The sequence below is a fragment of the Elephantulus edwardii genome, unplaced genomic scaffold (assembly GCF_000299155.1).
Source record: "Elephantulus edwardii isolate Elephantulus edwardi_28Jun2011 unplaced genomic scaffold, EleEdw1.0 scaffold00001, whole genome shotgun sequence".
NCBI classification, from domain to species: domain Eukaryota; kingdom Metazoa; phylum Chordata; class Mammalia; order Macroscelidea; family Macroscelididae; genus Elephantulus; species Elephantulus edwardii.
The window spans coordinates 15,438,013-15,464,829 of NW_006399751.1; the positions used below are offsets into that span (position 1 = coordinate 15,438,013).

Below are 26,817 nucleotides of genomic sequence, written 5' to 3' on the forward strand. Positions count from 1 at the left end.
GCTCAAGTATATCCGAGATCAGGAGGATGCTATATATTAGGACAGAGTGCAGGTCTGTTTTTCGCAGAGTTGCGGTTGACTGGGTGCTAGCTAACAACTTGCTCTGTTTGGAAGCACTCAGGTCCATTTTAATCATAACTCTTCTCTGTCTTAGCTGCTCTTCAAAGTTTTTTCAATATCCTTCAGATTTTGACTAAGTTACTTGTGCTGTGTAACAGAAACGCCACAAATTGGTGCCAGAAGTGAATTCTCTCACAGGTCAGGAGGCTCAAAGTCTGAATTCAGATCTTGACTCTAGGGGTCTAGACTCGTTGTCTATTTCTGCTTCTAGTAACTGCCCCAAGTCTTTGTAGATATATTTCTCAGAAGTCTTGTCTGTCTTCCTTCCATGTGTGTCTCTGTGTTTATACTGCCATTTTTCATAACTCAGAAGTTATTTCATTTTGGACTCACCTATTCATTTGCCTAAGAAAAGGAAATCATATTTGTAAATAGAGTTGTAGTTACAGATACAGTGGCTCATTTTCCACACATATTTTGAAGACCTAATGCAATCTGAAATGGATCTATGCCCTACTTTCTTTTCATGTCATCCTGATTTTTTTCTCTTTCTTTTTTTTAAAGTATATGGGCCATTGCTTCTTAATGCTTTTTCCATTCTACATGTCATTAAGAAAGATAGATAAATTTCTTGAAAATTCATGATCTGTCCCCTCCCAAATTTGCTGGGAGTTTTAAGAAATCCTCAAGAAGATTCCTTCATCGCTTTGAAATTAGACATGTGCCTGAAGTTTCTCGCTGGCATCAGAATGCCAGACGTCAGAAGGTGTCAGACAACTTCTCTTCAAGATTTCCTTGTTCTTCATTCTCTTCTTGGCACCTCCTTCATTGCCCCGGGTACACATAATAGGTGTCTGGGGTCATATTTGGTCATTACCAACTCTATTAGTTTGTTAGGTCCTGGTGCACTGACTACAATAATGGAAAGCTGGATGAAGGGACTGTTTCAAAGGTATGTGCAAGGTTAAGAGACACCGACAGGGACTGATGAAGCGCTGGGCCGACAACAGGGTTATCTAGTACTCTTCAACTGAAGAGCAAAGAAAAGGAGTGCACTTAGAACCTTTTGAAGAAGATACTACTGGAGCTTTGATGTAAGGTCATTCCATTGACTACCAAGCTGGGGTTTGTCAGAGAAGAGACAGGGTAATAAACACCAACTCCATCTTCTCCACCTCTACCTGCTGTGCCTCCCTGTTCACAGAACCGAACTGGAAGCTCATCCACAAAGCTAGCCTCTCAGGGCTCAGTGTAAAGTGAATGGTGGAAAATTGATCTAGGGAGGCATATGTAGAATATATAACAAAACTCTCCCTGAATTACAGTTCATTTCCTAGGAGCCTATCCTGCATACACGTGTTGGGCTTGAACAATGTTCAGAGAAGGTAGGAGATAGGAAAAGAGATATGGACCAAAGTACAAAAGAAATCAGTCCATAATTTTCTTCCACTAATTCTGGCTTGCCACATCTTTTCACAGCTACTCATTGTCTTCCAATAACTTTTATAAAACTCAGAATCTCTTCAGTATTCATTTTCGCCTATTTTAGCATAGTGGATAGAAAGTTATGCTGCCAAGCCAAAGGTGGGTGATTTTAATCTGCAACTCTCAGGCCTAATTTTAATTGTTTTTGGTCAAACATTCTTCTAAGTAGTGTAGCACTGATCTGTCCGTTTGCTGTACAGAGGTAACTCGGGATTGCTGTGATGCTGAACACTGTGACACTGATGTGTCAGATGCATAATGGTTACCCATAGTGGACACTGTTAGGTGGGGTTCCCCAATTAAAACAAACTTGGAAGCAGGATTGGCATCCACTTCCGAAATAGCTTGCCTCCAGAAACTCTATGAAGGTGGAGAAATGATACAAGTGTTCAGATCGTTCATTCATAGGGTCACACAATGAGTTGTTTACAACTCGATGGCACTTAACAACACAACACTCAAGTTTTTAATTAAAATATGATAATATGATATGAACCAGACTTGACTTAATGTCTTCCTCATCCTAAGTAGTTTTTTGTAATTGATCATATGATTTATATATGGCTAGTTTATAGTGAACCCTCTGATAAATAAGATGTTGGTTAGTCTAAAAGTTTTCGATACGGAATTCTGTGTGAAACCAATTAAAGCAGTAGTTATGAATCACGAATGCATATTAAAAAGTCAACTATAGATCATACTCACTAGAGTGGCTACCATAAAAAAGATAGATAATGAAACTGTTAAGGATGTTAAGAATTGAAACCCACATATTCTGCAAGTAGTATTGTAGTGATAGGAAGCCATCTTAGGGTTTAATTACCACCTGGCCCAGCACCTCCGCTCCTAGGGACATACCTAAGAGAAAGGAAAACATATATGCACACAGAAATGTATACACAAAAGTGCATAGCAGTATTATTCATAGTAGCAAAACAAAAAAAATCCTCAAACTCACTGCCATCACTTCAGCTCCCACTGTCCCACAGTGACCCCCCCCAGAAGGAGTCCGAGGCTGTGATTCACCCAGGAGCAGCCTTCTTACCTTTCTCCCACCAAACACTGGTTTCAAACCACCTGAGGCTTGTAGCCTTTTCTTATCCATGCAACTCACTAGAGACTGTGCCACCAGCGTGCCCCCACAATAGCAAATGAGTAAAAATAAACCAGATAACCATAAATTGATGAAATGTAAAATGGATATACAAGCGGATGAACCTTGAAAACCGTTCCCTAAGTAAAAGAAGCCATTCACAAAAATCTACATGCAATTACATTGATTTGAAATATCCAGACCAAGTCAAGTTATACAGTGCCAGGTGGACTGCTGGTTCCCTAGTCCATGGAGAGCTGCAGTGCTGGCCCAAAGGCTGTGCTTCTGCCAGCCTGAACCCACCAGCTGCTCCACGAGAAAAGATGAGCAGTCTCCTCCGGTGTGATTTACGGCCTTAGAAACCCAAGAGCTGGTTCCAGCTCAGCGGCAATGAGGAGTGCCCGGGTGAGGACTGTGGTGAGACAACGAAGAACAATTTCCTGGGGGATAATGAAAATGTTCTAAAATTGATTACTGTAGTGGATGCCCAACTCTAAGTATAGCAAAAATCATTGAATCATGCACTTTAAAAGGGTGAATGGTGTGTCATTCTGTCTCAGTAAAACTGTATGAGGGGAGACGGAACTCATTCAGTGAAAATACTACAGATAGTGAAATTCTAATACTTCATTTCCTGAAAATTATTTTCTTCTAATGGCATCTGAGCAACTAGAGGGTTTTTTTTTTGTTTTGTTTTTTCTTGTTCGGGTTTTTTTTTTAATTCATTTTAATGAAAGTTTACAGAGACTTAGTGTTTCCTGTTATTCATTGTTGCACTTTTCTCCCTGCCCCCTTTTACCCCCAATTCACTCTTCTTCTTGAAAAGTAAAAGAAAAACTCTTTCATTGTTATACAGTCCCTCCCCCCAAGTCCACTCCACTATGCAGTCTTCATTCTGAACTCCTGTCATGACAAGAACACCCATTCATATATACCTTTTAAACAGTTCTCTCCCTCATCTGTTTCAATGCAATATATACATCATTCCTCCCCTCCTTCTCTGTCTTTCCTCAACTCCAATGTCAGTCCTGTTTTACAACAGTGGCCCTATGCAATATTTGTCTTTTTGTGACTGAGATATTGCACTCAGCATAATGTCCTCCAGGGTCATCCATTTTGCATAATATTTCATGAGTTCCTTGTTTTTCAATGCTGCATAGTATTCCTTTGTGTGAATATACCAGAGCTTCTCTATCCATTTGTTTGTTGATGGGCACACAGGTTGTTTCCAGCTCTTTGCTATTGTGAACAAAGCCGCGATAAACATGGGTGTGTGGCAACTAGAGTTTTTTTTAAAAAAATTCTTCAAGTGATTTTAATGTATAACCACAATACAGTAACTGTAATCTCTCAAGAGGAGTCTGTAACAATATTAAAGACCTTTCTTTCTCTGATAGGGAATGTGTTGTACTTAATGACAAAGTCGGATATAATATAGAGTACTTAATATGCATTTTCCAATTAATGTAATTTTAATATGTATTTTTTTTAATTTCTAGGTCATTGCTTAGAATATACTACTATGTTGGATAAAGAAGTCAAATCTTATAAAGTTGACCCTTTTGTAATTATGGTTAAATTTCTGCTGGGGTAAGACTTATTAGCAATGATAATGATGTTAATTTATTTTGTGTTATATATTGCATTTAACATAAATCATTTAACATAATGTTTTATATACAAATTCAAAGATTGGCTTCATTGAGTAAATGAAATTTTTCTATTTAAGTGAAGATCTAATAAGTGTATTAACATTTACAATTGAATTTTCAGTGATTGTTTTTGGTTAGACTTTCCCCCCTACTCTCTTTCCTTTTTAAATTGATTTTCCTGTAATCATTCATATATATAGTATTTCATCCATATATATGCTGCTTAATACAGTCATTTAACTGAGTATTTTTAAAAAAATAAACTTTTCTTTTAAAAATAGTTCTTGAACTTAGTATTGTTGTTGTTATGTGCCGTCGAGTTGCTTGCAACTCATAGCGACCCTATGTACAACATCCCTAAACTCTGCTCTGCCCTGTGCCAATCACACTATCTCTGATACACCCATCCCAATTACCCCAGTCACTGAATCAGTCCACCTCATAGGGGGCCTTCCCCTTCTGCGCTGTCCCTCCACCCCACCAAGCATGATGTCCCTCTCCAAGGACCTGTCCCTCCTTGCAACATGTCCAAAGTATGTTAGATGGAGCCTTAGAATCCTTGCCTCCAAGGAGCAGCCTGGTTTAACCCTCTCTAGGGTGAATCTGTTTTCCTAGCAGTCCATGGTACCCTCAATACTTTTCTCCAGCACCACAGCTCAAAGGCATCAATTCTCCTTCTATCCTCCTTAGTCATTGTCCAACTCTCTGATGCATAATAAGTGATAGCAAAGACCGTGGCCTGTATCAGACGCACCTTAGTCTCCAGAGAGACACCATTGCTTTTCAGTACTTTGGAGAGGTCCCTAATAGCAGACTTTCCCACGGCAATACGTCTTTTAATTTCTTGGCTATTGGTGCCAAGAGTGTTGACTGTGGAGCCAAGCAAACTGAAGCTGTGAACAATCTCAATCTCTTCACCATCCATCCTAATGCTACCAATTGGTCCAGTGGTGAGAATCTTTGTCTTCTTGACATTGAGCCTCAATCCATATTGGAAGCTGCAGTCCTTGACCGTCTGCAGCAAGCGCTTCAGGTCCTCCTCAGTTTCAACAAGCAGAGTTGTATCATCTGCATATAGCAGATTGTTGACAGATCTTCCACCAATCTTGACCCCACATTTCTCCTCATAGATCCCAGCCTCCCGGATAATCTGTTCTGCATACAGGTTGAAAAGGTATGGAGCCAGGACACATCCCTGGCATACACCCTTCCCAATTTTGAACCATGCACTGTTTCCTTGTTCTGTTCTGATTACTGCCTCTTGGTCCCAGTAGAGATTTCTCATTAGCACGATCAAGTGTTTTGGTATTCCCATTCTTCTCAGAGTCAGCCACAATTTGTTATGATCCACACAGTCAAACTTTGCATAGTCAATGAAACACAGATAGACATTCCTCTGGTACTCCCTGCTTTCATCTAAGATCCCTCTAACATTAGCTACAATATCCCTAGTACCACGACCCCTTCTAAACCCAGCCTGGACTTCTGGCAGTTTTCTGCTGATGTGTTATTCCAGTCACTTTTGAACTTAGTATAGCAGTAGGAAAATCTAGTGGCAATAATCTGCACTGCCATCGCAAAGGCACATGGTTTGATTCCAGCAGCTGCTCCTCGGGGAAGGATGGCAATCTCCTTCCATACAATTACTGCCTCTGAAAACCCACCCAAGGGTTGGCTGTGGTTTGGTTCTGACTTAACAGTATACAATAACAACAACAGCAACATATACTCCAATCTATTCCTTGGGTGTGGAAATGGTTAGATACCTGACTACTACCAAGACATTGGTGATTCAAACCCATGGGCTCCACAGACGAACGACCTAGTGATCTATTTCTAATAGACTATTGCCTTGAAAACCCTACAGAGAACAGATGTGGTTGCCATGAGTCACAATTGATTTGACGGCAACTTACAACACATCACTCTAAGCTTAGAATAAAACAATTGCAAAGAAATAAGTGTGGTTCATCTATTTGGACCCTGGAAAATCTGAGAACTATTAATACAAATCATTGTAGGTTATTGATGAAGCATTACTGCAGACTTTTTTTCCATACAAAGTAGGGGATATTGTCAAGAGTAGCAGCCAGTCCTTGGAGAAGAACATCATGCTTGGAAAGGTAGAAGGTCAATAAAAGAAAGGAAGACCCTGGATGAAATGGAGTGACACAGTGACTGTGACAGTGGGGTCAGGTGTATTGGAGGTGGTGAGGTTGGCTCAGGATAGGACAAGGGTCAGAGCCATTGTTCATAGGGTTGCTATGAGTTGTTGATTCGACAGCACATAACAACAATGGTAGTTTAGTGGTAAGGTGTTGTGCTGCCACTCCAAAGGCATGCAGTTTGAATGCCCCAGCTATTCCTGTTTAACTGCCTCTGAAAATCCACTAGAGGGTTAGCTATGTAAGATATTTCCAACTCAGTGGTACATCCTATTTAATAAGTCTGTTCCTAATTTAGGGCCCTCCTAGTGGGCAGGGAAGTGCACTGTTGATCTAAAGGTTCTGTCTCTTGTGGTTCGAATCCACCTGTAGTTCCTTAGGAGAAAGATGCACAGTTGTCTTCTATGCGATTTACAGCCTCTGAAAACTGGGTGGACAGTCAGCTGTGAGTTGGTTCTGACTTAATAGCAATGAGTTTGAGGTTTTCTTTAAGTTCATAATTTATTTACCTTTTACATAATTTGGTTAAAAACCATTTAATTTTTTGGATTTTCTTAATCACTCCTAAAATCTGTTGTTTCTATCAACAACAGAAACTGTATTACTTTACACAAGGATCTATATAAAGCAGTAAGATTTCATCGAATCAGTAAACTTATTTGCAAGATCAATGGCTTGTTTCATAAAATGCATTACAAATTTTTTTTTTTTCAGGAAAATAGTAAAATACTGAGCATCATAAAACTTTAGGGACTCTAATAAGTTGTCAGATACTTTGAACAGTAAATCTTTGAAAGCCAACTGTTAATTATTTTTCTTTCATTGTATGTTTTCTCTTATCCACAGGTATAAGTGGTTTAAAGAATTATGGGACACGTTATTGTTACCAGAATTAGATGCTATAATTTTAACCAATCAGAGTGTGTGTTTCCCCCTTGTGTCCTTGGTTCTTTTTCTGTTTGGAACGTGTACTGCTTACTGGGGTGGCCTCCTCTCTTCAATGTCTCTGAGACTCCTTTCTTCATTGTGGCTGCTTTTGAAAAGGTAAACGACGAATGACACTAGAAGCTTTCTTGTTGCTGTTAACACACACACATGCACCCATACAAAGAACTTTGAAATTGTCAGTGTTTTATAAGTAAACTTTGTAAGGAAAGATGACAGCTATATAAGACATGTATTAGTGTTTACGTTATATCATTATCAAAACAAATCACTTATTGCAAGATAAATCCTACCTTTGATTTTTAACTTAGTGCTAAACACCTAGTTAAAAAAAGTTTCACAAGTAAGAAAGTGTGTTTGAGAGGATTTTTTATTACTGTGGAATAAATTTTCCCAGGAATTTTTTTTTTTTTTATGTGTTGACTTCTATAACCCAAAACAAGGGTAGAAGAATTCAGTCAAGACATTTGGGTCAGCATAGATGAGGCGTTTTAACAGTTACAGAAATATGGCCTCGAGATTTAGTCTAGACCCAAAGATGAAGTTTGTTTTCAAATACTGCTAGAATTTTCTGGTCCATACTTGACATCATCTGAAGGACCTTGAGACTGTAAGTAATAGAACATTGTTCTTCATGTCAAGATTTGAGACGCATGATTTGGCCTGTAAATATTATATTTTTCAGTGGCTTTTCTTCCTTAGTATAAATGGTAGCCATAGTGTATTTGACTGGAAGACAAGTTTGGAGGTTACTTAGTATTAAAGATCTTGTATTCAAATATATGGACTGTTTGCCAAAAATGTCTTTCTTACCTTCTGAAATGTTTTTATTAGTAAGCAGGAAAGTTTGGCAAGGCACTATATTGTTTTCTTAAATCTGACTCGATAACTAATTCTTATGTGTAGTTGTGAATTATTATAACAAGCTTTATTCTTTTTATTCCAGACCCTCTGAGCTTCCTAAGAATATCAAGGCAGTATCACTAGATTTGTCTTTTATCATCGTTGTTTTGATCATGGTTAGTTGGGCAACTTGTGGAGCATTTGCCATCCTTCTTACATATCTTTACTATGTGTTTAAGGTATGTCAAATAATACAACTAAAATAGCTCAACTTTATACGTAGGATATAGCGTAGATATTTTAAATCTCACTTATTTAAAATACATGGGATTTATTAGTATTCTGATTTTGAATTTTTGTTTTAAAACAGAAAAGAAAGTGTTTCAAGTGTGTCATTATCTTGAAAGTGATGTTAACTTTCATGAACATTTTTAGTGGAACTGTTTTTATTTATACCTTTTAAACATGAGACAGAACAAAATGTCTTTCACTGGGAGGAAGCTATCACTCAAACTAAGATGGGGGCAGGGTAGCGGCAGTGATGGTGGTAGCGATGGCTGTGGAGGTGGTGGAGCTGGAGGTGGAGGTGGAGGTGGTGGTGGTGGTAGGTGCTGTTGGCTGTGACCTATAGTGACCCTATGAACAACAAATCTGAACCCTGTAAGAAGTACTAAGATGATGTAACATGTTACAAATGTTGCTGAAGAATCTGTAGATATTTCTAAAATTAATTAGACTGATAATCTTCTCATGAAGTAAAATCATTTCCCAGAAAGCACTCAGTTTTGCAGGAAAACAAGGAAGTTATACAACTGTATACTTTCTATACCGATCTTCTAAAAGGACAGTTGATACCAGAGTGGATAATTTTAAAAAGCCAACAACAATATTCTGCTTTAATAATAAATATTCATTTTAGATAATTATCAGTTTAAAATTTTTCATATTTTTGTTGTTGTTATGTGCCGTCGAGTTGCCTGCAACTCATAGCGACCCTATGTACAACAGCCCTAAACTCCGCTCTGTCCTGTGCCAATCGCACTGTCTCTGACATTCCCCTCCCAATTATCCTAGTCACTGAATCAATCCACCTCATAGAGGCCCTTCCTCTCCTGCGCTGTCCCTCCACCCTCCCAAGCATGATGTCCCTCTCTAAGGACCGGTCTCTCCTCACAACATGTCCAAAGTATGTTAGACGGAGCCTTAGAATCCTTGCCTCCAAGGAGCCACCCGGTTTAACCCTTTTCAGGACAAATCTGTTTGTTTTCCTAGCAGTCCATGGTATTCTCCAGGACCACAGCTCAAAGGCATCAATTCTCCTTCTATCCTCCTTGGTCATTGTCCAACTCTCTGATGCATAACAAGTGATTGCAAAGACCATGGCCTGTATCAGACGCACCTTAGTCTCCAGAGAGACACCATTGCTCTTCAGTACTTTGGAGAGGTTCCTAACAGCAGACTTTCCCATTGCAATGCACCTTTTAATTTCCTGGCTGCTGGTGCCAAGACTGTTGACTATGGAGCCAAGCAAACTAAAGCTGTGTACAATCTCAGTCTCTTCACCATCCATCCTGATGCTGCCAATTGGTCCAGTGGTGAGAATCTTTGTCTTCTTGACATTGAGCCTCAATCCATATTGTAGGCTGCAGTCCTTGACACTCTGCAGCAGGAGCTTCAGGTCCTCCTCAGTTTCAGCAAGCAGGGTTGTGTCATCCGCATAACGCAGATTGTTGATAAATCGTCCCCCAATCTTGACCCCACATTTCTCCTCATAGAGCCCAGCCTCCCGGATAATCTGTTCTGCATATAGGTTGAGTTATTATACGTTTAGTTTCATTTCTATGTGTATAAATATTTATACATTTTTATTGATTTGCATACAATCATTCATATACATTATGTTTCTTTCATTAACATTATGTTTTCGATAGTCATGGACCTTTTTCTTATAGAATCACGTTTGTGCATTTTGTTTTATATAATTATTTTTATCCCCTGTTTCAGAAAGTTTCTTTAAAAAATATTTAAAACAACGCAGTATAAAAAAATTTCTGGAGTAATTACTTAAATTACAGAAATAATAAAACAATTTACAGATTGTTTTCAAGTTCTATGAGCATTTTACAGATACATATATAGTAAATTTCATATTTTCGGTATTTAAAATATGGGTAATATGGGAAACCTCTTAAATTCACAAAGCATTTTAAAATCTTGCAAGGCATTGTTTAATTATAAACTCAATTGATATAGATGTTGTGCCAATCGATATAATCTGGCCTCATGTACTTTGAAAATTTTGTTTTGTTAATCCATGATAGGAGCCATGTGTATTTTTTAAAAAATCTTGTTTAGAATAGTGTATTTTAAATGTTTAAATGAATTTGTAGTTCTTTAGATATTATTAAATTTAAAATAATAGGTCTCAATTTCCTATAAGGGATTGGGCTTCTGTGTTCCTTGTTTCAAATAAAAGTTTGTTTCATCCAAAATAAATGTAAAATTAAGAGTAATTTCTTTTTCTTAGATTGTTCATCTTCAAGCCAGCCTAACAGCTTTTAAAAATAATGAAACTGAGGTAAGTTTCATTTTGAAAAGTCAGCATCAGTTTAATGTTGTTGTTGTTGTTGTTGTTGTTGTTATGTGCCATCAAGTCACCTACAACTCATAGCAATCCCATGTACAACAGCTCTGAAGCCTACCCTGTCCTGAGCCGGTTTCACTGATTTCAACACACCTACTCACATTACCCCACTTACTGTGTCAGTCCATCTCATCTGGGATCTTCCCCTCCTGAGCTGTCCCTCCACCCTTCCGAGCGTGATGTCCTTCTCCAAGGATTGTTCCCTCCTGGCTACGTGCCCAAAGTATGTGAGATGGAGCTTCAAAATCCTAGCCTCCAAAAAGACACTTGGTTTCACCTTCTCCAAGACAGACCTATTTGTTTTCTTAGTGGTCCATGATTTGTTCAAACTCTTCTCCAGCACTACAACTCAAAGACTTGATGATTCTTCTGTCATCGTTAGTCTTTGTTCAGCAATCAGATGTGTAGTAATTGCAAAGACCATGGACTGCATCAAGCATACTGTAGTCTCTAGAGTGGCATTGTTGCTTTTCAGTATTTTGGAGAGGTCCACACTCTCTTCAGATCACCTTTTTTTAAAATGAAAACAGTTTAATATGAACATGGAAAAATACAGCGGTATTTTGTTGTTGTTAAAGGTTGAGATTTTACAGTGCCTTGAAAGTTACTGTGAACTTAAGTAACTTCAAGAAATGTTAACCGCAGAGCCAGGAGAGGACAGACTATGTAAACTTCTTAATCAAAACCATATACCCTTAGATAATGAGTTGCTGGCCCTGGGTCTTCAGATCATAGTCTTAGAGGACATCACGGTCAATCGGCATAACATACAGTCTACAAAGACAAAACTTTTCATCCTACTTTAGTATGTAAAGGCTAGAATTTTAAAAAGGTTCAAGACACCATCTAAAGGGCAGTAGTAGTCTCCTCCTTTCCAGAACAAAGGAGAGGAGGGGAAAAACAAAGCTACAAAGAAACAGTCCAGAATACTAATGGAACATGAACTTCAACTTCCATGAGCTGGAAACCAGAAGAAATGGATGATGCCCAGCTACCACTGCTGACTATTCTAGAAAGGATTCAGTGGAAGACCTGGAAAGAAAAGGAGAAAATGAGGAACAAAACTGAGATGCAAAAGTGACCAACAGTATTGTTCCAGTAGAAACTGGTCAAATCCCCAAGGCAGTGGCCATTAGTTGCCATTCAGCCTAACACATTCTCCTCAGCAGGTCACCTTTGAAACTTTAGACAAGACAATAAGGTGAACAATAACAGTAGGCGTTCATTCCTTAGAATAACCAGCCATCTGAGGTCAGAAGGGCAGCATTTGCCCAAGGATAAAGCCCAGAGAGCAGGAAAAATAATGGAAGTGAAGACCACAGGAAAGAAGTTGGAAGAATGAAGTTATTGTGTATATTATAATGTCATAAAATATATACAAATGGTTGGAAAACAATTTTGTACACTTTTCACAATGATCTCAATAAAAATGGAAATAAGGTGAAACTGAACCTAAAGAAGATTGGCTGAGATTACATTTGCTCTGATCTTCGTCAGTATGACAGTCAGTGTGGGGTGTTATAAATTGTTGTATACCGGCAAGTCAGAACCAACCCATCGTTGACCCTCCAGTGGGTTTTCAGGGCAGTAACTCACAGGAAGACATTGCCCATCTTTCTTCCATGGAGCAGCTGGTAAATTTGAACTTCATGCCTTTGGGTTAAGAGTCCAACTCCTTAACACTAAGCCACTGGAGCTCCCTGTTATAAATTACTGTCTCTGTTTTGAGTCACTTTCTATAGGTATATTTTCATCAGTGAAAATAACATGTAAAAAAAATAAAAGTGCATTTGAACACATCGGGAAAGACGGATGCCTGGCAGAGGTTGGGAAGTGATAGCCATCAATAGCTCTCTGACCAGTGGGACAGGACATTAGGGGAGGCCAAGTGTTCTGTATTTCCCATCTGTCAAACAAAACCAAACCAATGAGGATCAGCCAAGGATATGAGGAAGTGGACACAACCCTAAGTACAACAAGACACGTGGGCAACAAGCTGCTCAGCCAGGGCAAACACCACGCTCTGCCTCCAGAGAGGCCAGGCACAGCCAGAGGCCAGGCTCCCTAGAGCGTCTGAGCAGGTGGCCTGGGAGTCACCTTGGTCCACGAGGGGGAGAGCATGACCCACCATCCTTCTGACCCAGGCCATGTCCACACAGCACCTCTGTGGGAAGACGTGGTCACTGGGGCACGCTGTGGCCAGGTGTGGATTGGGTTACTGAGGACAGTTCATCTTACAGATGAGCAAAATGATTGTGTAGACCCTGCCCTCCATCTCTTCTCTGCTGGAATTCCATATGACCTTTCAAATCCAACTCAAGTGATGTGCAAACCCAGAGCTCGTACAGTTAGAAATGTTTGTTTTTGTTAAATATATATATGTATATGTAAAAAAAGTTTTATGACCATAGCCTGTTTTTTACTTTATTATTTTTTAGAATCCCAAACATTCAAGAAATGGAAAGCATTCTGATCACAAGGATGCTCCAGTACACCGTCTTGGCTTGTCACCTAGTGATGCTGAAGACAGTCTTCACATGCACGATACTGTGATGAACTTACTGACATGGATTGTGTTGCTCACTATGCCATCGTTTATTTATTGGTTTAAAAACCTCAGGTGAGTTTTATTTGTATAAATATAATTTGTATGGTTCAAACAACAGGCGTAAGTACAGACTTTTGATTCCTTATGGTCACAGAAACTTCCTTAATAAACAGAAGCTATGTATTACCTGAAATGTCTTTCAGTATATTTCTATTTCTCCCTTATAAACTTAAGGAGAGTAAAAATATACTTTTATTTAGGTCTCCACATGTATAAGAATGTGTTTTGTTTCACTTCCCTAAAATGTTCACAATGCTAAATATGTAATGCACTTCCTATTTTCGTGTTTTCTGAAGTATGTTGTTGTATTGTTGTTATGTGCCATTAAATCGCCTACAGCTCATATGTACAAAAGCTCTGGAAATTTTTCTATCCTGAGCCATCCTTATTGTCTCTGACACACCTACCCCTATTACCCTAGTCATTGAATAAATCCATCTCATTAAGATGGGAGACCCTCCACCCTTCCAAGTATGATGTTTCTCTCCAAGTACTGATCCCTCCTTACAGCCTACCCAAAGTATGTCAGACAGAGCTTCAGAATCCTTGCCTCCAAGGAACACCCTGGCTTCATCCTCTCCAGGGCAAACCTGTTTGTTTTCCTAGCAGTCCATGGTATATTCAGTACTCGTCTCCAGCACCACAGCACAAAGGCATCAATTCTTCTGTCATCTCTAGTCATTGTAAAGCTTTCCAGGGCATAGCACCTACTTTTGAAGACCATGGCCAGGATCAATAGCACCTTAGTCTCCAGACTAACATCATTGCTCTTCAGTACTCTGTAGATGTCCCTGAGAGCAGACTTCCCAAGTGCAATTTGTCTTTTGATTTCCTGGCTGCTGGTACCAAGAGTGTTGATTGCAGAGCCAAGCAAACTAAAGCTGTTAACAATCTCAGTCTCTTCACTATCAATCATGATGCTGCCAGTCGGGCCAGTGGTGAAGTATAGGTGAAACAAAGTGCTTACATTTAAAAATAATGAAACAATGCTATACTTTTTCTCTTGTGCCCGATACATTTAACTAAATTAAATGACCTTGTATTTTATTATTCAAAATAATTTTTATTTACTATTCTTCCTAATCATTGCCTTCAGTTGCCAGGGGAGACCAGTCCTTGGAGAGGGGCGTCATGCTTGGGAAGTTGTAGGGACAGCGCAGGAGGGGAAGACCCTCAATGAGATCGATTGATTCAGTGACTGGGGTAGTAGGAGTGGGTGTGTGGGAGATAGATTGATACAGGATAGAGCACTGAATCAATCCATCTCATTGACAAGTAATATGTTTTACATTTTTTGTTCTATAAAAATTATACATAGGAACTTAGAGACATTATAAAAATGGTTCTCTATTGAGTATTTATTTTCATAATTTCTAATGTAATTCCTCATACCAACTGTACATTTAAAAATGATATGGATGGAGGGGAAAGAAAAGATGGTACAAAGTAAAACTTACCAGAGCTTTTGCCTGGTTTAGCACTCATTTATGCCATGTTAGGGAGCTGTAGGGGAATAGTCTCTCATGAGTTGCCTTGTTAACTAAAGACTTCACACCTCCAACCCCAGTTTCTCCACAGCAAATGGACAGGCTGATAGTCTCCTTCCATTGCCTTGAAAACCAGCTGGAGGGTCCCTGTGAGTTGGATCCAACTCAGCAGCAGGAAGATGATGGTTTTGTTCTTGTTGTTTTAATATCTGTGTTGCTACTGTAATTTTTAAGTGAATTTTGATTGGTTCTTATAATTGTACATACATTCAAACGCCTTTGCATAGTCAATGAAACACAGATATACATTCCTCGGGTATTCTCTGCTTTCAGCTAAGATCCATCTACATTAGCTACAATATCCCTAGTACCAGGACCCCTTCTAAACCCAGTCTGGACTTCTGGCAGTTCTCTGCTGATGTACTGTTCCAGTCGGTTTTGGATAATCTTCAGTGGAATTTTGCTTGCATGTGAAATCAATGATATTGTTCTGTAGTTTCCACACACTGTTGGGTCATCCTTCTTTGGGATGGGAACAAATATAGATCTCTTCCAGTCAGTTGGCCAAGTGGTTGTTCTCCAGATTTCTTGGTACAACTTGGTGAGCACATCTAGGGCAGCATCTGTTAGCTGAAATATGTCAATTGGTATACCATCTATTCCTGGGACCTTATTTTTTGCCATGTCCTTCAAAGCAGCCTGAATTTCTTCCTTCATCACCATAGGTTCTTGCTAATATGTTATTTCATGAAATTCTTCTGTGTCTGCCAATTCCTATCTATACAGTGACTCAGTATATTCCTTCCATCTTTTTTTAATACTTCCTGGATCATTTCATATTCTTTCTAAAGCATCCTTGATTATAGCAACTTGAGGTTTGAATTTGTTCTTCAGTTCTTTGAGCTTAAGAAATGCTGAGCGAGTTCGACCCTTTTGATTTTCTGACTCCAACTCCTTGCACATTTCACTGTAATATATTTCATTGACTGTGCAAAGGTGTTTGACTGTGTGGATCATAACAAACTGGCGGACTCTGAGAAGAATGGGAATCCCAAAACACTTGATCGTGCTAATGAGAAACCTATACTTGGACCAAGAGGCAGTCATCAGAACAGAGCAAGGAAACACTGCATGCTTCAAAATTGGGAAGGGCATACACCAGGGATGTGTCCTATCTCCATATCTTTTCAACCTGTATGCAGAACAGATTATCCGAGAGGTTGGGCTCTATGAGGAGAAGCGTGGCATCAGGATTAGTGGAAGGTCTGTCAACAATTTGCGTTATGCAGATGGCACAACCCTGCTTGCTGAAACTAAGGAGGACCTGAAGCGCTTGCTGCAGAAGGTCAAGGACCGCAGCCTTCAATATGGATTGAGGCTCAATGTCAAGAAGACAAAGATTCTCACCACTGGACCAATTGGCAGCATCAGGATGGATAGTGAAGAGATTGAAATTGTTAACAGTTTTAGTTTGCTCGGCTCCACAGTCAACACTCTTGGCACCAGTAGCCAGGAAATGAAAAGGCTATTGCAATGGGAAAGTCGGCTGTTAGGGACCTCTCCAAAGTACTGAAGAGCAATGGTGCCTCTGGAGACTAAGGTGCATCTGATACAGGCCATGGTCTTTGCTATCACTTGTTATGCATCAGAGAGTTGGACAATGTCTAGGGAGGATAGAAGGAGAATTGATACCTTTGAGCTGTGATGCTGGAGAAGAGGACTGAGGGTACCATGGACTGCTAGGAAAACAAACAGATTCATCCTGGAGAGGGTAAAACCAAGCTACTCCTTGGAGGCAAGGATTCTGGGGCTTCGTCTGACATACTTTGGACATGTTGTAAGGAGGGACTGGTCCTTGGAGAGGGACATCATGCTTGGGAGAGTGGAGGGACAGCGCAGGAGGGGAAGACCCTCTATGAGGCTGATTGAATCAGTGACTGGGGTAATCGCGATGGGTGTATCGGAGATAGTGCAATTGGCACAGGACAGAGCAGAGTTTAGGGCTGTTGTACATTTGGTTGCTGTGAGTCGCAAGTGACTTCACGGCACATAATAACAACAACAAAATAGTTGTACAATTACTAAGTCTTTCTTGTTAATTACGGTTTTCTTTTTTTCTTTCCGATATAGGTATTATTTTAAACTTAACCCTGATCCATGTAAACCTTTAGCATTCATCCTTATTCCAACTATTGCAGTTCTTGGAAATACTTACACTGCTTCAGTAAAATCAAGGTACAGTGATTTAGTCTTTATTACTTTACATTTGTTCTGGGTCTTTATTAAATTTTAGTTCTGCTCACAATTTTTATTTTAACTGGCATTATCTTAACCTCTCTTAAAGATGAAACCGTTACAGAATTGTAATTTCTTTTTGTTGAAATACATTTAATTTAGCAATAGTATGTAAAGACAATGTCTAGAAAATCTAGTGTAATAACTCTGAAATATTAGACAATCATTTTTTCTATTTTCAAGACATACTAGGTAACTGTTTACATTATTTGTGGCATGTTCAAATATTAAAACTGCTTTAAAATTATAAAAGATACATATCCTTTAGGAAATAGTATTGGCCATTGTTCTTTTCAGATATTTATATAAAAAGAAAAATTAATAGATGTAGTATTAATAGGATTGATAAGGAAATGTCACCCCCATAGATACCATACAAAAATGTGCCCTTTTTTTCTAACTATCATTATTATTGTTGCTGTATTGAATAACCTGGAAATTATATTATGAGTTGTAACCCCCATCCACTACTAAAACGTGCCCTGTAATATAGGGTGATTCTAAAAGAAACACCACAGCATGTGCAACATCAGTCGGTTCTCCAAACCTCCCAAGAGGAATATTTTTCTTTATATTTTCTTCTTTCAAATCTTTTGTCATATCTGTGTGAATAAATCCTGGTGCAACTACATTCACTTTCATTTTTTTTCTTGCTACCTCTTTTGCAAGAGCACAAGAGAATCCAACTAATCCTCCTTTACTCACACTGTACACAGACTGGCCAGAATTGCCTTTAAGACCAACAACACTTCCTACATTAACAATAGACCCTACCTGTTGCTGAATCATAGTCTTCACAGCTGCTTTACATGTCAGCATGGAACCCAAGAGATTAGTATGAAGCTGCGATATCATATCTTCAGCTTTAGTTCTTACTAAAAGGCTATCCCTGTTAATACCAGCTGCATTTACCAAGAAATTAACTCAACCTAAGTGCTTCTCCATCTCTTCAAACGTATTTTGAACATCATCTTCTTTGGCCACATCACAGCTAAATGCCATGTGATCACCGCTGAGATCCCCAGCGGCAGCTTTGGCCATTTCCATATTCCTGGCAATAATCGCCAGTCGGTAGCCTTTCTGGGCCAGTAACTGAGCCACCGCCCTGCCAATGCCCCGGGAGCTTCCAAATACGGCACAGACTTTGTCCATCTTTGACCGCGAAACTGCAAACTTGGAAAAGAGCTGAGATTGGCAGCTCTTTCCAGGTTCCGCGCGCACCAAGCGAAACTCACGGAATTGTATTTTTTATGTACCATCTTTTCTTAATTGTAGAGCTTACCTGTTAAGAATATGATACTAATAGTACTTTTCTTTAGATAAATAATTTTTAAAATGATAGGATGTATAGGTTTTACTTCCCAAAAGTGCAGAGGAGATGAAGTAAATAGAGGTAGAGGTAAAATAAGGTTGGCTATGGATGATGATTTCCTGAGACTGTGTAATGTATAGATATGGGTTCATTATCCAGTTCTGTTTATTTAATACATGTTTTAAATTCTTTATAGTAAAAATTTACTTTTTTGTTGACTGAGTAATTGCTCTGAAACCCATATGAGCTATTATTTTTAGAGATTAGCAGTATCAGGCAAGCCTGGGGTTTAATTTTGGCTTTAATAATAGCTTTATGTCCATAAATAAGTTTCTTAACTCATCTAAATTGCTCTCTTCTGAGGGTGAAAAGGATAATTGGGTTTCCTGTTAGCATTTATCTCTCTCAAAAATATCTAATGTTTTGTTTATATGTTCCTATTACTGGAAATGAGGGTATTTCTGGTTTTTGTTTTGTTGTTGTAAGTTGTTGATGTGCTGTTAGAACTGACTTATAGCTGGCTCTTCAGCGGGTTTTGGGAGAAGCTGTAAATTGAACAGGAGGAGATTGCTCATCTTTCTCCCACAGACCCTGGCGGATGCAGACCACCTGCCTTTGAGTTGTAGCACAACTCGCCACCACTAGGCCAGAAGCTCCCTTAGAAGTAGGTTTAAACATTAATGTAGTATGTCTTCTTCTTGTTGTTGCTGTTGTGTGCCATCAAACCAAAATCTGCCCATAGCTGATTGTCCAGCGGGTTTTCAGAGGCAGTAATTGCACGGGAGGAGATTCCCCACCCTTCTCCCACGGAGCAGTTAACAGATTCAAACCATGTGCCTCTGGCATTGCAGTGCAGATTCTTACTACTAGACCACCAGAATGCATGTTGTTGTTTATTTTTGTTAGCAGTTCTACCTATAGCAATTTATCCTGAGTAAAAGACCGGCTAGTAGTTTTTAAATTTTAAAAGGCTATCAACTTTCTGTTTTTAAGGTCATGCTATTTTTCTCATTTTTCTAGCTAAAATAAGGCTTGTGTTAATCTTTTACAAGATTCTAGATGAGTACATAGAAAGTATTTCCTTTAAAATTACTTCTAATACTTAACATTTTCAATGCTGTATAAAAGATTGACATATTCTATTATCACAGAATAATATGTGTGTCTTGTCTTCTTACAGTAAATTGCTGAAGACTGCTTCACAATTTCCACTTCCTCTTGCTATTGGTGTGATTGCTTTTGGGTCAACACACTTGTACAGGGTTCCGTGCTTTGTCACCGTTCCTCTTTTGCTCCATGCAGTATGCAACTTCATGTAAGATTGAACTTGAAGAATGATAAAGATGATCTATGCCTTTAGGACCAGTAATAAGAAGGAAATGTACAGATCCATCAACTTGGACATCCTAATTCTTTGGAGAAAGCAAGTCTATTTTTACACAATATTGAAAACGGGAAATTAGTTTTGTAATGCTTAAGGAAAGTACTGAAAGCATGGTTTGGTTTTGTGGTATGGTGTCTCTGTAATCACTGAGAGATACGGTGGCCAGCGCCTTTAAGGACTGATGACTAGCAGCTCGTCTTCTTGGTTGACGGTAACCAGGGTTCTAGAGACTATGTGCAGCATTGTTTGTAAGCTCATCTCCAGTATTCTCCTCTTGTTTTGTAAAACTTTTCTCTTAAAAGTGTGTTACTTTGTATTTACTACAGCTTGCATATTGAGAGATAGGTCTTAAAATATTGGTGATATTTACAAACATTTAATTTCTCAAAAGTGAAATAGTCCAGAAGAATCTTTGATCAGGTTTGGCAGCTCCGGTGAACAAAGTAGATCTTTTTCTTCTCACATGTAATAATATGTAGCTTTCAGTTGTGAGCAAACACGTTTTCTTGGTACTCAACATGAGATGGATGGATGGACACGAAATTCAAACTTAAAGAACTTAATGTCATTTTCTTCTTAACTTTCAAATACAAATCTTATTTTGCGTTGTTGGTGAATACCTAAAAAATAGGTGCCATTGAATCCGCTCTGCTCCATGGCAGCGCCATGCATTTCAGAGTACACTGTTCCTCGTGTTCAATAGCTATGATTTGGACATAGATTGCCAAGTCTTTGTTCTAAAGTAACATTGGATGAATTCAAGCCAAAACCAAGCACTTAATTGTTTGTATTATTTGGTGAGTTTTTGTAGACTATTAAGTAGTCTAATGTTAAATAGGAAGAAAATTCTCATATATTTACAGGCATTGAAGAAGTTCACTTTTTCTGTTCATATCATGTAGATTATTGTCCTTTTGTTGCCAAAAGTGCCTCAAGTAATAATGAAGTTATTAAAAAGAACTAAAAAAAGGTTTGCACAAATTTTATCTCCTATGGAAAAAACTAGAAACTACATTTGGTTTATGAAATTATACCATTAATGGAATAACAGTATGCAAATTTTACCCTATTAATAGTTAAGTATAATCAGTGCACTGAATAAATTGGAGATTTTTGGCAGTAGGTTTACCAGTGGAATCTTAATTTGCCCAGATTACTTAAAAGATTACTATTTGACTAGTAGAGAGTAACATACGCATTTCCTTTCAGATTTACATTTACTTTTAATTGCAGATATAATAAAGTGGGTGGATCTCAGTAAAGGAGTATACTCTTTGCCTTAGAATACAATCAGTAAAACTGAGGTGCATATACCTGGCCCAGCTGGCCCTTTTTGTAGATGTGTATACTGTAAAACCCTGAAAACTCTAGAGTAAGACCTTTAATGCTTGTGATTCCACAGTTGTACCTTTTTCGGACTTTGGTCCTTGTTAATACACAGAGGTCCTAGAGTACCAGGTTCTTTTTATCTGCCATTGCATGTAGATTCTGTGAAAACTTCTCAGCTGTTACTGCCTACAGAGGGTTACCCCACTTTACTGCCTGTAGGAGGTCACCCTTCTTCTCAATTATTTCTCAGGTCCTTGCTATGCTAGCATCAAGAAAGAAGGTTGGTTGAAGCTGGTCTGGCTATAGTTCTGAGAGTTTTAAATTTTTTTTTCCAAACTCCCAGCTTCATTCTTTGCCAGCTCCATACCTACTCTTTATCCTTTATATTTTCACTTACTGGGACCATTAAAGAAAAATAATAACTTTGTAGTAGACACAGTGTGCTAGGCTCTTGTTTGTTTGAGAGGAGTAGAAAAGGTAGTAAAGTACAAGATGTTTGCATGTTCAGTAACAGAGAAGAAAAGACCGGGCATGCTTGTCCTACTGCATATCAAATACATATTTAAATAAGGGCACAGCTGCCTAGGATTGGTTATCTTTACTTGTGAACATTTGTATACATAAGATATTTTGTCTTCTCACTGATATTGTAGTTATATCTCAAGTTAGAGATAGACTGCCGTTAGATCCTTCGGAATTTAGGTTTAGGTACCTGTACAAAAAGAACTCTAGAAAACGGACTTTATAGCCATAATCGTTGTGTATATAAGAAGTTCTTGTTATGTGTCATTGAGTCGCCTGCGATTCAGTACTAATCGTGATTAAGGAAGCTCCAACGGGCTCCTAAGGAATTGCACTGGCAACCCAAAGGCTAGAAATTTGAATCCACTAGTGCTGCGAGAGAAAGAAGGGCATTCTCCTCCCATGCAGTGTGTACTGCCTCTGAAGACCTGCTGAAGGTCAGCTAAGAGGGGGTTCCGGCTTGAAGGCACATAACAACAAGAAGTCGGGATTAAAATGAAACAAGATTAAATTTCATTTGTGGGTAATATATTTGCTTTTTAAAGCAACAGTGTAGACACACTAATTTTCATTAATTATTTTCATGTTAGTTTAATTACTTATGCCAACAAGAATATTTTCCTTTAGGGCCACCAAAGGCACTCTAATTAAACATTTTATAGACAATATTATTTGAGGTCTTAACCATTATATGCAGATGTATGTATACTTACATTTCTAGCAAGGTCTACATAAAATGTAGTTGCATTTTTAAGCCAAAATAACTCTGTTAAATGAAAAGTAGGATCTTTCTGAAGATTAGCAAAATCTGTGATTCTTTTCCTTGAGAAAAGGAAAGTCATGTTACTTTAAATTACATTCTCTCTATCATGCCTGCAATATGTATTTTGTTGTTGTTATGTACCATCGAGTTGCTTGCGGCTCATAGCGACCCTTTGTACAACAGCTCTAAACTCTGCTCTGTCCTGTGCCAATCACATGTCTCTGATATACCCATCCTGATTATCCCAGTCACTGAATCAGTTCACGTCATAGAGGGTCTTCCCCTCCTGCTCTGTCCCTCCACCCTGCCAAGCATGATGGCCCTCTCCAAGGACCAGTCCCTCCTTACAACATGTCCAAAGTATGTTAGACAGCACCTCAGAATCCTTGCCTCCAAGGAGCTGCCCAGTTTAACCCTTTCCAGGATGAATCTGTTTGTTTTCCTAGCAGTCCATGGTACCCTCAGTACTCTTCTCCAGCACAACAGCTCAAAGGCTTCAATTCTCCTTCTATCCTCCCTAAACATTGTCCAACTCTCTGATGCATAACAAGTGATAGCAAAGACCATGGCCTGTATCAGAAGCACCTTAGTCTCCAGAGAGACACCATTGCTCTTCAGTACTTTGGAGAGGTCCCTAACAGCAGACTTTCCCATGGCCAGTAAAATTGGACCAAAGAGTAGTTCATGACCAAGTGGAATTCATAACAGATGTGCAAGGATAGTTCAGCATAAGAAAAACAATGAATGTAATACATCACATTAACAAAGCAAAGAACTACATGATGCCATCAATTGACAAAGGAAAGCCATTTGTTATTTCTAATCCTCACTTTTATTCATCATCAGTGTGTTTTCTCGTTTTGTAGCTATTTGTGGACTTGCATATCATGAGAAATAAGATCGTATTTATTGAGAAAATTCAATATGGAGAGCATGGTACTCCCCATGATACAAAAAGTATATATTATACCAAATAAGATAAATACAACTACCTGGCCAACTAAGTGGAAGAGATCCATATTTATTCCCATTCCATAAAAAGGTGACCAGACAGAATGTGGAAATTATAGAACAGTATCAGTAATATCACACACAAGCAAAATCCTTCCAAAGATTTTCCAAAAACAACTGGAACAATATGTTGAGAAAAAACTACTAGAAATAGAAACTTGGTTTAGAAGAGGCTGTGGCTCTACAAACATTACCTCCATTGTCAGATGGATCGTGGCTGAAAGCAGAGTACCAGAGGAATCCCTGTCTCTGTTTGACTATGTAAAGGTGTTTGTCTGTGTGGATCACAACAAATTGTGGCTAATCTTGAGAAGGATGGGAACCCCAGAACAGTTGATTGTGCTCATGGAAACCTATACTCAGACCAAGAAGCAGTCCTCAGAACAGAGCAGGGAAACACTGCATGGTTCAAAATCAGGAAAGGGGTCTATCAGGGATGCATCTTGTCACCATACCTTTTTAATCTATATGCAGAACAGATCATTCGGGAAGCTAGATTTTTAGAGTGAGGTGGCATCAGAATTGGAGGAAGACTCATCAACAACTTATGTTACACAAATGACACAACCTTACTTGCCAGAACTGAGGAGGACCTGAAGTGCTTGCTACAGATGATCCAGGAATGTAGTCTTCAATATGATTGAAGCTCAACATCAAGAAGACAAAGATTCTCACCACTAGGCTGATTGACAGCACCATGGTAGATGGAGTAGAGATTGAAGTTAACAGTTTCAGCTTGTGTGATTCCACAATCAACATTCTTGGCATCAACAGTAAGGAAATAAAATATTTACACTGGGATAATCTGTCAGGGACCTCTCCAGAGTACTGAGGAGCAGCAATGTCAGTGTAGGGACTAAGTGAGGTACACCTCATTCAGGCCATGGTCTTTGCAGTTACTTGCTATGCATCAGAGAGCTGGACAATAATGAAGGATGCCAGAAGAATCTATGCCTTTGAGATGTAGTGCTAGAGAACAGTATTGAGCATACCAGGGACCGTCAAAGCAAACAGGGCTTTCTTGGAGTGGAGGCAAGTTTCTCTTTAGAGACAAGGATTTTGAAGTTTGACTTAAGTACTTTGGGCACATGGCCAAGAGAGACCAGTCCTTGGAGAAGGAAATCAAGCTTTGAAGGATGGAGAGACAGCTCTGGGGGGGAAGACCCAGGATGAAATGGACTGCAACAGTAACTGGGATAATGGAAGTAGGTCTGTCTGTGTCAGTAAGACTGGCTTGGTATAGGGCATTGTTCAGAGCTATTGTACATAGGGTTGCTGTGTGTTGCTGGTAACTTGATGGCATGTAACAACAACAAGTGCCTAAAATGATTAAGAACTAAATTTTTATCCCAGAGGTTTTAAGAAAATAAGCACATTTTAAATTCTATATACAAATTCCTTAAGCATTCTTATATATTAAATTTTGACTGAAGAAAACACATCTCTGAGGCTTTACATATTCATTTCTTTTTGTAGAAATTATAGGAAATAAAATTATTAATCAGACCCAAAAATCAAATCACATTTTTGACAAAGCATATGTGTGACAGAGTGAAACTGTAAATTAATTAATTTTGAGAACAGAATAAAACTTAGAAATATCCAAACTCAGGAAAATTGTGAAAATAGATACACTATTATTCCATTATTGGTATAAATGTAAATAGTACACTTGAATCAATATGTCACATTAGGTTGTATGCTAACCTACATCTTTATGAAATTGTCGATAGTTGGTCATTTTTAAATCAAGTAGCTTGCTTTTCAAAACTGTTCACCATTGTCAAGCTGCCAAAAATATTTTTATATGTCAAATAACCCGTTAATTTTTGATGCCTTTCTATAGGAGTTGATTTATATGGTTCTGAGTCATCCATACTCATTTCTCTACCTTGGAACTTTGAATATTTATGAAAAACTAAATGTTGCTGTTTTTGTTTTTAATTAGTATATGTTTGAATCCAAATCTTAGAGACTTCTTAAAGTACTTGGTTTTAAAAAGGAAATATTATTTTATTTGTAAGTGTTTGGGTTTTATTATTTATATGATAATACTATTATGGGAACCGGAGTGGCATCCACTTTCTAAATAACATGCCTTCGAAAACTCTATGAACTTTGATAAATATTCGTAATTGTTGAGGGGCTTCAGGCCTTTTGTTCATAGGGTTGCAATGAGGCATGCTCAACTCGAAGGCAATCAACAACAACAATAACAACTAGTAGAGACAAAATATAGTGTTGTAACTGTACTAAAAACTTAGGAAATTTTGTATTTCATGTTGCACTTGTTCTGTTTCGTATTGGACTTTCTAAGGAAAAAAGGCACATTGGAATTTTTTTGGCTTTTTGCATAAAAGTCAGCATTAGGAACTATTAATCTGTATTTATAGGGTTAGCAAAACACTTCAACACTAAAGCTAAGTGAAGCTGGAAAATACCTCTGGATACTTGTGCCAATGAACTTTTCTTAATAGGATAGAGCAAAAATAATCTTTTCAGTGTCTTTCATTTGTGACTTAAGTATGTAAATCTTACAAACTTACCTTTGTACCTTAATTTTTCTTTGTGTGTATTTAAGTTTTAGAAATATTCTGTGTTGTCTGATTTATGGAATATTGTTTGAAAATTACTCATTTGAAGTATTCTGTACATCTTGCATACAGATTCATTTTGTGAGATAAGATTCTTGTACAGGGCCATTGCTAGTATGTTGTTGGAACCTAGCCATAGCTTTTCCTCCAGCATGGTTTCAGAAGCAGTAAATTGCATGGAAGTCGATGACTCCTCTTTCTCCTGTGGAGTGGCCAATAGATTCTAACTACAGATCTTTCAGTTACCAGTTGATCTACTACACTCGTCTGCTACACTACCAGAACCGAATCTACTACACTACCAGAACTCTATTTAGGAAATGAAGAGGTAGCACAAATATGAAAGTGTTTGGCCTTCATTTAATAATGGTTTATTCAGTTATCAATTGGGACCTGTTGTTATTAGTAAATAGATCATGTCCAAGACTTAAAAATTCCATGGACACTACACTTTTCAAGGAGGTTGTCCTATGTGTTGATCCATTGTATCCTAAGTAGGAGACACCTGTATTTTTTTTTAATAAAATTTTATTAGTTTCAATGAACATTCACAGGGATTCTGGGCTTTCACTCCTTCATTGCCGCACCATTCTCTCCACCCTCCTCCCCAGTTTGTTCTTCTTCC

General features: G+C 38.4%; 1 protein-coding gene and 1 pseudogene across 1 annotated transcript in view; one reads left to right on the top strand and one right to left on the bottom strand.

The window, feature by feature from the left end:
- Window positions 1-19,908, top strand: part of PGAP1 (post-GPI attachment to proteins 1) — a 108,974-nt gene extending 89,066 nt beyond the window's left edge. Inside the window, exons 21-27 of the mRNA XM_006878741.1 lie at window positions 4,138-4,228; window positions 7,302-7,499; window positions 8,347-8,482; window positions 10,771-10,821; window positions 13,326-13,507; window positions 17,113-17,217; window positions 19,770-19,908. Of these exons, the coding sequence (XP_006878803.1) occupies window positions 4,138-4,228; window positions 7,302-7,499; window positions 8,347-8,482; window positions 10,771-10,821; window positions 13,326-13,507; window positions 17,113-17,217; window positions 19,770-19,908 (902 nt within the window). The remainder of the gene's footprint in view (window positions 1-4,137; window positions 4,229-7,301; window positions 7,500-8,346; window positions 8,483-10,770; window positions 10,822-13,325; window positions 13,508-17,112; window positions 17,218-19,769) is intronic.
- On the bottom strand, window positions 17,722-18,429 carry LOC102863405 (annotated as a pseudogene).
- Window positions 19,909-26,817: the final 6,909 nt, after the last annotated feature.